Source organism: Falco naumanni, chromosome 3 (assembly GCF_017639655.2).
Source record: "Falco naumanni isolate bFalNau1 chromosome 3, bFalNau1.pat, whole genome shotgun sequence".
In the NCBI taxonomy this organism is placed as follows: Eukaryota; Metazoa; Chordata; class Aves; order Falconiformes; family Falconidae; genus Falco; species Falco naumanni.
In genome coordinates, this window is record NC_054056.1 from 60,116,758 (window position 1) to 60,129,308 (window position 12,551).

General features: G+C 39.9%; 1 protein-coding gene across 12 annotated transcripts in view; it reads left to right on the forward strand.

Moving 5' to 3' along the window:
• The window catches only part of PIEZO2 (piezo type mechanosensitive ion channel component 2), a 313,781-nt gene that overhangs the window by 211,672 nt on the left and 89,558 nt on the right, over nt 1-12,551 (forward strand). For 8 of the 12 annotated variants that reach the window (XM_040586706.1, XM_040586713.1, XM_040586711.1 and 5 more), the window contains exons 9-14: nt 979-1,110; nt 2,146-2,184; nt 3,993-4,131; nt 4,530-4,666; nt 6,759-6,995; nt 12,395-12,518. In XM_040586706.1, the coding sequence (XP_040442640.1) occupies nt 979-1,110; nt 2,146-2,184; nt 3,993-4,131; nt 4,530-4,666; nt 6,759-6,995; nt 12,395-12,518 (808 nt within the window). The remainder of the gene's footprint in view (nt 1-978; nt 1,111-2,145; nt 2,185-3,992; nt 4,132-4,529; nt 4,667-6,758; nt 6,996-12,394; nt 12,519-12,551) is intronic. The other 4 variants (XM_040586707.1, XM_040586709.1, XM_040586710.1 and 1 more) reach the window with 2 other exon arrangements.

Consider the following 12,551-nt stretch of genomic DNA (forward strand, 5'->3'; position numbering starts at 1 on the left):
CATCTACCTCTACCACACAGTTCAGTATCATTCACAGACTTTTTGTGGGTGCAATTCCATCCAGATAGTTTTGAAGATACTGAATAGTACCAGACCTACCACCAGTCCCTGAGGAACTCCACTCATGACCAATACCATTTTGACCTAGATCCATTACCTGCCTTCGAGCAAGACAGTTTAGCTAGTTCTCCACCCATCCTGTGGTCCATCTGTCAGGTCTGTATCTTACCAGCTTGTCAGCAAAGATGTTGTGGGACAGTGTATCAAAGATGCTGAAATCAAGGTAGCTGACATCCACAGCTCTCCTTTCATCCACTCAGCCAGTTGTTTCAGCGTAAAAACCAATCAGGTTACCCTTGGCAAATCCATATTGGCTTGCTCCAGTCATCTTGTCTGACATGTGAGCATGAGCACACAGGGGTATTTTTATGGCTTGATTTAGAAGCAGGAATAGATGAGCCTAGATGGATGAACAGCACTGACTACTTTGTTACATACTGAGGCATGGATTGGTGAATTAGGTTAACCTTTAATGCTAGATACGTATGCTCAAAAGGTTTTGATCTTTTCAGTTCTTTAGTTGTTTAGTGAAGCAGAGTTGGCTTTTCACATATATAGGCAGATGAGAAGAGTGAATTTTTTTCAATACACTACCTTGAAAATTAGACAACTTACTAGCTTATGGTATGACTGTATAGTAAGGTAAGGTAGTCTGTGGAGGTGTTGGTAATTCTAGTGTCTTGTAATTATCAGGAAACATCTTGGCATTGATGAACTAAGTCATAGAAAAGATCTGTCATCATTTCTGAAAATGTCATCCTAGTAAGAGTCATCTGTCACAGATCGAGCACGATAGGTACTAAAAGATGTTTCAAAGTTATACTTTGGAGAGGGAGCATCAGTTAGGGGAAAATTAAATTCTTTGAGAAAACTGTTATTTAGAGAGCTGTAACTAGTCTTGTCATTTATATTGTTTAGCAGATGCCTGATGAAGAGAAATCTGTCAGCAGGGAGGATGACAAAGAAATAGCCTGCAGCCCAATTCCAATGACAGCGGAGAGAAGACGAAGTCTGTGGTATGCAAGCCACTATACAACTGATGAGAGAAAAGTAAGGCTGGAGGGGAAGGGTCTCTGAATTAGTTGTTTTTTAATCAGTCAGTTAATTTTATCACAATTACTTTGAAATTAAGGGAAGCAGCATTATATAGGTTGTAAGTAAGAAGATCTTCATGTGTGATTATATAAATCATACACAATATCAAGGCTGTGTGGCAGAGTAGGAATATATTTTGTAAAAATTAATGAAAAAAACAAGAGTCAGTGTAAGGACCTGAAGAAAGAGCATGCTCTGCGTTTCTGGCTTCCACATTTAATAAGTTTAGGTCCAGGCTTTTGGCATGAGGCCATTATCTTTGTGCAAAACAGCAAGTCTGCTGATGTAAAGCTCTGATCTGCCGTATAACTACTAATTAGCACTGTCATTAGTAAGGGGGGAATGCTAGCTTGCCTTCCTCCAAGCATACTGGTGTCCTTGTTGGGTATTCTCAGCAGGGCAGTTAAGGAAGTTTGTGTGAAAACTCCTGGAAAGGTCCAGCTTTCTACCATCTGTCCTCATGAGCCGTAGTGCGAAATTTCTTTTGATGGGTCGCAGTCAGATTTGGGCTATACAAATCTCTGTTGAGCCACATATACTCAATCCCCCAGAGCTCAGGCAAATGAATGAAGTATCACATTTTATAACATTTCATGGAAAGTATTTTTTTAATTACAGTAATTCTAATGATCATTTAAAAACTTAGTTTTTAAGCATTAGATCATTAGAAAGACATTAGAAAGCAGTTAATCAGTAATGCCATACTGATTAATTCTTTGACCTAGTATCTAAAATCTCAATGCAACGTTCTCAGTTTTGGTTTCGAATTCACGAGAACATAGTGTAAATTTATGTCAATGCCATGGCACAGTAAATATCATTTTATGGAGCATAGTGTACAATTCTGCTGGCTTTTTAAGAATTCTTTCTGAATTTCTTAGTGCAAATCTGCAAAAGTCACCCAATATGCGTGCATGTATTCAAAAAGTTAGACTTATTAATGCTTGAGCCATGCTTCTTTAATAATTTGTCTTGCATTGCTTTTTGCAGCTTCTGTCAATGACCCAAGATGAATACAAGCCATCGGATGTTAGTATACTACTAGTCTTTGTATTTGTAATTCTTCTTAATATGTGTAAATACAGATTACACTGATACATAAAGATAAAACCTTAGGTGACATTTTTCAAACCTCTTTATTTTTGTTAGCCTACCATTTACCCTATAACTTTGATTATCCTAAATATAATTGGGTTTTGCTTCTTTAATAATTGCACTGAGAAACTGTTTAGCCCTAAAATTGATTGTTTGAAGTTAAACTGCTTGTAGTAGTACCAGCTGGCAAGCAATCTTTGCTATTTCGTTGGGTTATTTAAACCATAAAAGATACCGGAATATGCTTTCTAATGCAAGCTGTCTTAAAACTTGATTTAGCTTCTTTGCTGTAATTTTTTCTTTCATTCGTGTTGAAATGCTGAGGCCCTTAAAGCATGACTGGCAACACATGAGTTCAATTTACAGATTACAGAAAATCCAAGTCTTTCTTTGAACAGACAGCAAATGATCCATTTATCTTGACTGCTGTAGACCCTAGCAGACTCTGAAAGCAGAAACATCCTCTGTTCACCATGCACAGGAGAATGGAGGTGCAGTTGAAGTCTGGGAGCAGCTATAACCAAATCTAAATGTGCTTCACAGCCTGTGCTTGGTGTGGCTGCTGAATATAACTGAACATAACCCAGATACTATTCTGAAATATTCCACACGCCTGTGCATAGTTTCAACAGGCAAAATACGCTCCTATCTCACAGCCTAAGCAGAAGTCAGTCTTCAGGATGTGCTACCATCGGTAACCCATTGCACATGAATTTCTGCCAATACAAGAGGTATTTATGCTTGTGGTTGCTGGAGCCCTAATTCAAACAAGCACAAGGGCTGAAATTTAAGCCACAGAAATCAAACAATGAAAGAGTACTGAATTAGTACTACCAAGTGGCATACATGTAGCATCAAAACCAATAATTACCACAACTGGTTTTATTAATGGCAGCAAATTTAGATCTCACCAGTACTATTTTAAAACTGAAAGTAGTCTGTAACCATTGTTTTCATAATTAGTGGAAATAATTAGATGCGAACTAAAGCCTGAAAATCTTGATGTATTAGTTTGCATAAGAAGGAGGATGAAGTTTTGGTTATAGCTTTAACTTCAATGCAGGACGTATAATGATACTTTCCTAGCTGGGCTGTAAAAAGCCAGTTTAACCTGGGAAAGGCAGTATGTCTGCAGATGGGCTCTCTGAGTTACTGTTTGTATACTGAGCCATGTGATCAACCTTAGCCTTCCCCAGCTGTGGATGTGTTAACTTAGTCCACCTTTGCAGGGTTTGTTCTTTCCATTTAATTTCATGGGTAGGACAGACCAAGAGCGTGCAAACAGTTATTTGCCGTGGCTCAGCAGTAACTTAATTGCTTTTGCTTATGTATGTATACTTTTATTCCTTTTCAGACTGCTTGTGTATAAGTTGAAGTGTTACCTAATGCAATGTGACATTCTGGGAATTTGAAAAAAACTTGAAATCTTTCAAAGGAAAAATTTACAAAAGTTCACAGTTGCAGCAGCATTTTACGGTTGCTAAAAAACTGCATGGAAACAGATTTGTGATTCTATTGATATTGCATAAAAAGCTAACAACAATTAATTTTGGAAGCTGTTACGCGCTAGTTTTGCATGCAACATGACTAAAACATACCAATTGCTTTGGAAGGAAGTAACTGCAGTTACTGGTTAAGCTCCTTTAACACTGGCAATTCAACAGTAGTGAAGCGCAGAAGTAGGTGTCACATTGTCCTCAGAGCCACCCTAAATGCAGTGCCTCTCTCTGATGTCCTGGCAGGTGCTGCTGGTAACAGTGAATGGGAACCCTGCTGACTATCACACCATCCACCCCACACTGCCATTAGAAAATGGGCCAGCCAAAGCAGACATGTATTCAACACCACAGTACAAATGGGAGACTTCGGATGAAATGTCAGGTAGTGAATTGCCTGGGAATTACCCTTAGTTCCATATTTTTTCTTATTCTGTATCTCCAGTCACTGCCTTTAGCATTTATTTTCATTTTGTAAAGTTCTTTGGCCTGTTGAAGTTAAATAATTGCTGTTGCCTTACAATGATGGCTGACCATACAGCAATTTTGTAAATGGGGCTGTAGGCATATACTATCCAAAATACTTTGTCTACCAACATAGTGATTGCGGGTTTTGCTTTACTGTGCTCAAATGTAATTTTTCTTTGGCTCCCATCTTTAGCTTGCTGATTGCTGTAGAAGTATCCATCAGAGTGTTTACAACTGAAATCATTCCAGGAGAGAGTGCATATACTACTTTTAGACCAGCATGAATTGCAAATAAGAATTTCTTTTTCTACTTAGAAAAGGAAGAAGAGGAGGATGAAGAGGAAGAGGAAGTTACTCAGGAGGAAAAAGAAAATGTTAAATTACATGCCCTAGTCTCTGTGTTTCAATTTATCATGAAACAAAGTTACATTTGTGCTCTGATAGCCATGATGGTAAGTAGTGGCAACAACAACAAAACCACAGAAAAACCCAAACAAAACAAGCTGTTAATTTTACAAATAAACATGTCTTCTCAATGTTTTCCCGAAAGTAAACTCATTCATTGGTTTTCAGTAAGTGTTTGCATCAGGGTTAGAAAACATCAATATGGTGTCTGCATCAGTTTGGGTTTGTTTTAGGTTATTAACGCATAATTCCCAGGCCTGTTAAATAAATAGGGCAACACATGGAGTTCTGGGTAAAGTGTCATATTTCCAGGACTGGGAGCCCTGGGTTTTGTTGTCTGTTGAATGTCAGAAAACCTGAAAAATCAATTTCTATCGATTCCCAACCTTCTCCATAAGCAGGCTTGTCATGCTTTTCCTTAACTCAGAAATTTGCCTACAAAACTAAAGCATTTCATAGTGATATAAAAAAATATATCTATATAGTTCCTATTTCAGGTTGAAACATGCATCCTGTTACTCTTTGAGAAGATCCTGTAAAGCCTGGTTTCCTACATTGACACAGAAAGGTCTCAAGGAAAATACTATGTACCAAGCAAGATTTTGCTGGTTTTTTACCTCCCTTATTTGTCTTTCTCATGTTGTTGCTTGCTTTTAAGCCCACTTTATGCAAGTACCTTGAGCTACACTGTAACAAATTTTCAGCATAATAATTAGATCTCTATATTCCCAATGAAAGCTTTGGTTTTACTGTTTTGGAAAGGTTTCAACTGTGATGAAATTAACCATAAAGCTTCTTGGCCCAATTTTGCATTAAAAATGGTAAAACAAATTAGCTTGGCTGCTTTTTGTTTGCATAAAGTTTCAAACTGTATTTGCTGTCCTTTAACAGGAAAAGTTTCTCAACTAAATAAAGCAGACTCCTTGTGGAGAATCTGGACTGACTTGATGCATTCTGAGACATTAGCAAGTAGTTCTTTTTGTATTGACACAATGCCTCTTTTTCCTATTTTTTAAATTCACATTGCTTCTTATGATCTGCATTTCTGTTTTAATTAATTTCTAGAGTCATATCTCTCCATATCAAAGGAAAATATATATTTGAAGAGTTTTCTTGTAGTTTAATATTGAGACACTACTAGCTTTTTACTTAGTGATACATCACTATTTTATATGACCCTGATTCATTTATGAATTTATGATGTGATCTGTTGCACGTTTCATTTATACCATAGCCAAAGACAGCTCAGTGTAAGTTATTTTCTTATATGGGGACAGAGAAATGTCATATTAGTGTTTTACACATACCCTTAAAAGACATAATTTCCAAGGGGGGGATGGAGCTAAACTGTTCGAAATACTCTTAATGTTTCAAGCTTTTCTATTTAAATTGAAAAGGAATCTGAAATGTTTTATTGACAGTCATTCTGTAGTTAAACCAGCATATCTATAGCTGAATTTAGCCCTAAATTGATAATGTAATGTTAATAAAAAACACTGAAAATCCCATTTTCCCCATGTTTTTAATAGAGCAGTTTTCAGTAATGAATTTCTGCAAGCTATAGAAAACATTCTGGAGTTGTGTTTCAGGTAATCTAATGTGGTTAGCATAGTCTAAACGTTCTTGAGATTAGGTGTGCGCAGTGTGTGCATACCACAGCCTTCCATTTGAAATTGATTCCCCAAAAACTAGAAGAGTGTGGAGTTAGCATAGTTGTGTAAATCTTTCCAAGCCTTGAGTTTAGTAGCTGTTGAATACGTTTTGCTATTCCTACTCTGAATTCTTTGCTGCCCGTTTTGCAAGTTCTTGCGTGCCCAAAAGTTAGCCTGTATTCTCTATCTCTTTTAGTTTGGTGTAACGAGAAGCAACAAGTCTGCTTACAAACCTTACCAAGGTGCCATTAATGCGCAACGCAGGGTTCACCCTCAGCTGTGGGCTTAAGAATCCACTTTCTGCATGTTCCCTAAGGGTTTTATTGTAGCCGGCCCATCAGGTGATTAATATGGGTGAAAAGTCTCATGACAATGAAAATGTGTGCAAAGTCGAGAAGCATAAGTTAAATGTAACTGGCAGGATGCATCAGTGTCGTTCCTGAATGTATCTCTGAACATTTTTATATCTTTTTTCTCCTCCTGCAAGGCGTGGAGTATCACATATCACAGCTGGTTGACTTTTGTGTTACTCATCTGGTCTTGCACATTGTGGATGATTCGGGACCGAAGGAAATACGCCATGATCAGTTCACCATTCATGGTTTTCTATGGAAATTTACTGCTAACATTGCAGTATATATGGAGCATCGAGCTCAAGAATGATGAGCTTCCTCAAGTGTCTGGTTTTTTAGAAAGAAAGGAACCTGGGGAGCTGGCATCAAAGGTAGGTGTTACAAACAGTTGAGATTTATTTATGAAACCACAAAATATATGGTGATAAAAAAGTAAATCTCTTGGCATTTAAGAATGAGTCTGTAGTATTCAGTATAACCATGCTCAGTAGCAGCTTTACAATAAAGGGTAAGGCATTAAAAAATAGTGTTCAGAAAATTGTTTCTTGCATATTAAGCTAATACCAAAACAAACGTTTCAGACATCTTTGTGGATTTTCATGCTAATTCTGTAGAAAATCCTTGGTGGATGGAAATTGCTCACTTGTTTAGCTCTGTAAACTGGATGCAAAACTAAATGTGACTTGATTTGTTAGACTGATGCACATGGAATGTCAGGTCTGTCTCTGAATATGATGGCAACTGGAACTGTGGTGTCATTGCAGTTACCAATACTGCTCACTGCCTTGTGGTTTGGCACAAGCAGCAGTACATAGCTGTGACTAAACTTTAATTCTTTATCCTTACACCTGAAGCAGCATGAGTTGGAATCCATTTCAAGTCAGAAACAGAAGAGTTTGTTGACCTCTGTGCATGATAGGTTTTTTTTTTAGGTTGATGTCTTGAAAGCACTACAAAATGCATTTTATTTGGCAAGTTTGCTTCTGGGGAGGGAACGAGCATAAATAGGAAGCTGTTTCCTAGAGTACCCAAGAGGGGCATCTCAGTGCATCTAGTTGGCACTGCTTTCCTTGCACTAAGTGAGTCACTTCCCTTGTGACTCCTAATTACTATTTAAGGTGATTCTGTAAGTGATTTTTCATGTTGGCAGTGCCCTTTGGACAACCATTTCTGGGTCTTTAATGCATCTGAAAACCTGCGAGTGCTGTATTATTTCTCTCATAAAGGTTGGGCCAGTTTAGTAAGAGAGCTAAAGTTCAAGGGGTTCTGCAAGAGAAGTTCTACAGTTTGCCTCAATAACTTGTTAAAACTCTAAGGAGGTTTTTTTTAAAGAAAACATTGACACTGTTTCTTCTTAACTATATCATCAAATATGTTATCTAAAACTAGCTGGTGTCAAGAAAGGGAACTGTTGAGTATATATTATGATTTGACCACCCTCATAAAACCATTATGTCTGGTGGGGTCTCAGGCTGAATATGATGTATTGTGTAAATTTCACAGAATGAGCGAGGCTGAAAAAAACTTCTGGAGGTCATCTGATTCAACTCCCCTAACTCAAGCAAGGCCATCTAGAGCTGATTGCCCAGGACCATTGCCCAGATGGCTTTTGAACATCTCAAATAATGGAGACTCCACAGCCTCCCTGGGTGACCTGTGCCAGTGCTCTGTCACCCTCACACACACACAAAAAAAATGTTCTTTGACATTCAGAGGAAACCTCCTGTGTTTCAGTTTGTTCCCATTGCCCTGTCACTGGGCACCACTGAAAAGTGCCTGGCTTTGTCTGCTTTCCACTCTCCCTTCAGTTATTTATAGACATTGGATGAGGTTTCTGCTGAGCTTTCTTTTATTCAGGCTGAACAGTCTCAGCGCTCTCAGTCTTTTCTCATAGGAGAGATGCTGCAGTCACTTCATCTTCATGGCCATTCAACTGGACTCTCTCCAGTATGTCCATGTCTCTTGTACTGGGGTGCCAGAATGGGACACAGCACTCAAATTGTGGCTTCACCAGTGCTGAGTAGAGGGGAAGGATCACCTCCCTCAACCGGCTGGCAACACTTCTCCTAATGCAACCCAGGATACTGTCGGCCACCTTTGCTGTAAGGACACATTGCTGGCTCGTGTTCAACCTGGTGTCCGCCCAGACCCCCAGGCTTTTTCTGCCAAATTACTCACCAGATGGTCAGCCCCCAGCCTGTAACGGTGCGTGAACTGGTTGTTCCTCCCCAGGTGCAGGACTTTGCAGTTCCTGTTGTTGAACTCCATGCTGTTCCTGTTAGCCTATTTCTTGAGCCTGTTGAGGTCCCTCTGCATGGCAGCACAACCCTCTAGTGTATCACCCAGTCCTCCCAGTTTTGTGGCATCAGCAAACTTGGTAAGTGTACACTGTGCCCCATCATCCAGATCATAAATGAAGACATTGAACAGGACTGGGTCTAGTATATACCCCTGGCATACATCGCTAATTACTGACCTGCAACTAGACTTTATGCCACTGATTACTACACTCTGAGCTCAGTCAGCTGTTCAGCCAGTTTTCAATCCACCTCACTGCTCATCTAGCCCATACTTCATCAGCTTGTCTATGAGGATCTTATGGGAGACAGCGTCAAAGCCTTCCTGAAGTCTAGGTAGGCAGTACACACTGCTCTCATCTACCAAGGCAGTCATTTCATCACAGAAGTTTATCAGGTTGGTCAAGCATGACTTACCCTTGGTGAATTCACACTGACTAGTCCTGGTGATTTTCTTGCCCTTCATGTGCCTGGAAGCATTTTCCAGGATTAACTGCTCCATCATCTTAGAATCATAGAACGGTTGGGCCAGAAGAGGCCTTTAAAGATCACCTAGTCTGGCCCCCCTGCCATAGGCAGGGACATCTTTCACTAGATCAGGTTGCTCAGAGCCCTGCCCAGTCTGACCTTAAACACTTCCAATGATGCAACATCTGCAGCTTCTCTGGGCAACCTGTTCTAGTGTCCCACTGTTGTAGTTAAAGTCCAAATCAGTTTGCCTCACACAGGGCACCAATTGTCACAGCACAGGCAAAACTAGCAAGCTGCAACAAGGCTTTTACCATTAGCCTGATTCTACTGCCCATGCTGTTCCTTCTTCCTCCACCCAACCCCTCTCCCACACTCCTCAGGGCTATTTAACCACTTAGCAGGAACTGAGCTACAGCTGCACATCATCCATGTCAACCAACCCACTGCCTTCAAGGCAAGGCCACAGCTGCATGTTATCAATGCTAACCAACCCACTACCTTCATTCCTCTACATCCCACCACCTCACCTTCCCAGGGATCAAGTTGAGGCCGATGAGCCTATATGCTCCATCTTGCCCTTATTGAAGACAGGAGCGTGACATTTGCTTTCTTCCAGTCTTCCGGCACTTCTTCCAGTCACCACAGTTAATCAAAGCTATTGAGAGTAGTCCCTACAACGACATCTACCAGCTCCCTCAGCACTCGTGGGTACACCCTGTCAGGACCTATGGATTTACGTATGCTCAGTTTGCTTAAGCATGCCCTGACCTGGTCCTCTTCCACCAAGGGTGTGTCTTGCTTCAGACTTCCCACAGCCTTTGGGACCTATGATTCCTGAAGGCTGGTCTTCCTAGCAAAGACTGAGGCAAAGAGGGCATTTGATGCCTCAGCCTTTTTCATGTCCTGCATCACCAGGGCCCTTTCCCTACTCAGCATGGGCCCACATTTTCCCCAGATTTCCTTTTTCTGCTTATGTACTTACAGAAGCTCTTCTCGTTGCTCTCAGCATGCATCGCCAGACTCATCTTCAGGCCTTGGCTTTTCTAACCATGTCTCTGCAATGCTCGGCCAGTGCCTCTGTATTTCTCCCAGGTTAGCTAGCTCATCATCCGTCCCCAGGCAGAGCCCGCATGTTCCAGCTGTGCTGTCATGCAAATCGCAGCTCCACCTCCACATCTTCCTGGCTCGTGCTTCCTAAAGAGTCTGTATCTCTCTATGGCAGCTATGCAAGCTGTCACACCCTGTCTCTGTGACAACAAGATCATAGCCCTGCACAGAGGTCTCTAATTCCTTGTGTTTATTCCCCATGCTGCATGCATTAGTGTACAGGCACTTCAGAGAGGCACCTGGCACGCTGATTTCCCAGAAAGGATGTAGAAGGTTTCCCCATAATGGTGCCTTGAACACATTTTCTTGCTTACATACAAATGTTTTCAGTGACCCCGCATATACCCTGTTTTGTTGATTATGTGTTTCCTTTTGTTCGTATCACCCCAGACACCCTTTGCTTGTCAGCCCTCTCAAGGCTGCTAGTAACTGTCCCTCCTTGTTATTCCTAGTTTAAAGTCCTTTGAATAACAGTTGAATTTATATAAAGATTTGATACTGTATTCTGCAAAGAGAGGAAAATAGAAAGAAAGGTACTGTAATTCTTTCTGCATAATTTTCTGCATGCTATATGTGTGTTTCCTGGTCTGAAAAGGAAATAAAAGGGATACTGTAGAAGGTGACTGAAAGTATTTGTTTGATCTGCAACCCTTCAAGTCTTTTCTTAGAGCTAGCTCTGGCTCTGGAAATGTCAAAAAGAACAAGGCATAAATGCAGGAGGGAGATGGAGCTAATTGCTGCAGAACAAATCTGTGTTTTACAATATCAAAAGTTCGTGTTGCAAAGGCCAGAGCTTCAGAAGGTATCTGGAGAAGCTGTGACAATTCACAGAGGCTGAAAATCTGCTGTAGCTCACAGCATTAACTGTAGTGAAAACAGCTGTCGCTAGCCTGGGACCTCTCCTTTCCCCCATTAAGTACTTCCACGTTAGATGAAAACCAGGAGAGTTCTTTAAATTGTACTGCTTGACTTGTCATTCTGTTGTGTGCAAAATACTTGGCTCTTACATGCTTCCTATTTGAGATTTTATTCTTGCTAAGTAGTCAAATAAGTCTTGTTCTGTGCTGCTGAAATCAGTGGAAACCTTCTAGAATGTATGTAGAATCAAGTGTGTGATGAATAGGCATCAAAGCTGTTTTCTGAATTTTAACCATCTCTCAGTATTGCAAGTGGTTAATTTAGCTTTTTGCAAAACACAGAAATGCACTTTTCATTAAATATCCTTATTTGTTTCTAAGGTATCTGTCTGTTATTGAATTATCATATCTTAAAGCTCCTCAAAGAATGAAAAGCCATCTTAAATCTTCTAACCGCTCCAAATGAAAGGCATATTCAGTTGACTGGGTCTTATGTAACTTAACGGCATACAAAGAATTTTCTGATTTTTAAATTAATTGCATGTAAGCACCTGAAGTACCAAACCTCCTATATTAAAAGATTTAGGATATACAAAACTGTAATAATGACAATACACTCACCTACATGTTCTGCTTCCCTGAAAAAAAAGGGAAAAAAAGAACAAAAATGAACACATGGGAATTATACCACTCGATACATAATGAGAAGATCCTTAATCTTGTAAGACAGTAGTTAAAAACTGAACAGAACGGGGTAGAATAAAATCGTGTAGGCATATGCCTTTAAGAAGAGATGCAGAATGGTAAGTGATTAGTCAATGGAAAAGTGCAAATGAAATAAAGTTGGTTTTAATGCAGGGTGTTTCCTAAGTGACTTAACTTTTACAAAGATGCACTTTGATGCTGATGCCATCAGTGCCATTTTCTGATGGACAGAGAAAACAAAGGCATGCAGTATTTTTTAAAACATATATGTGTATTAGTAGGACATAGGAAATACAATTAGTCTGTTGTTTTTGTTTTGATTTTTGTTTGCAGATTCTTTTCACAATTACTTTCTGGCTACTGCTTAGGCAACACCTCACTGAACAGAAAGCACTTCAGCTAAAAGAAGCTACTTTATCTGAGGTCAAAGTTGGAAGTGAAGAAAATGAAGAAAAAGGTAAAGCCAGATCCAATTTAGTCCTTCAGTCAT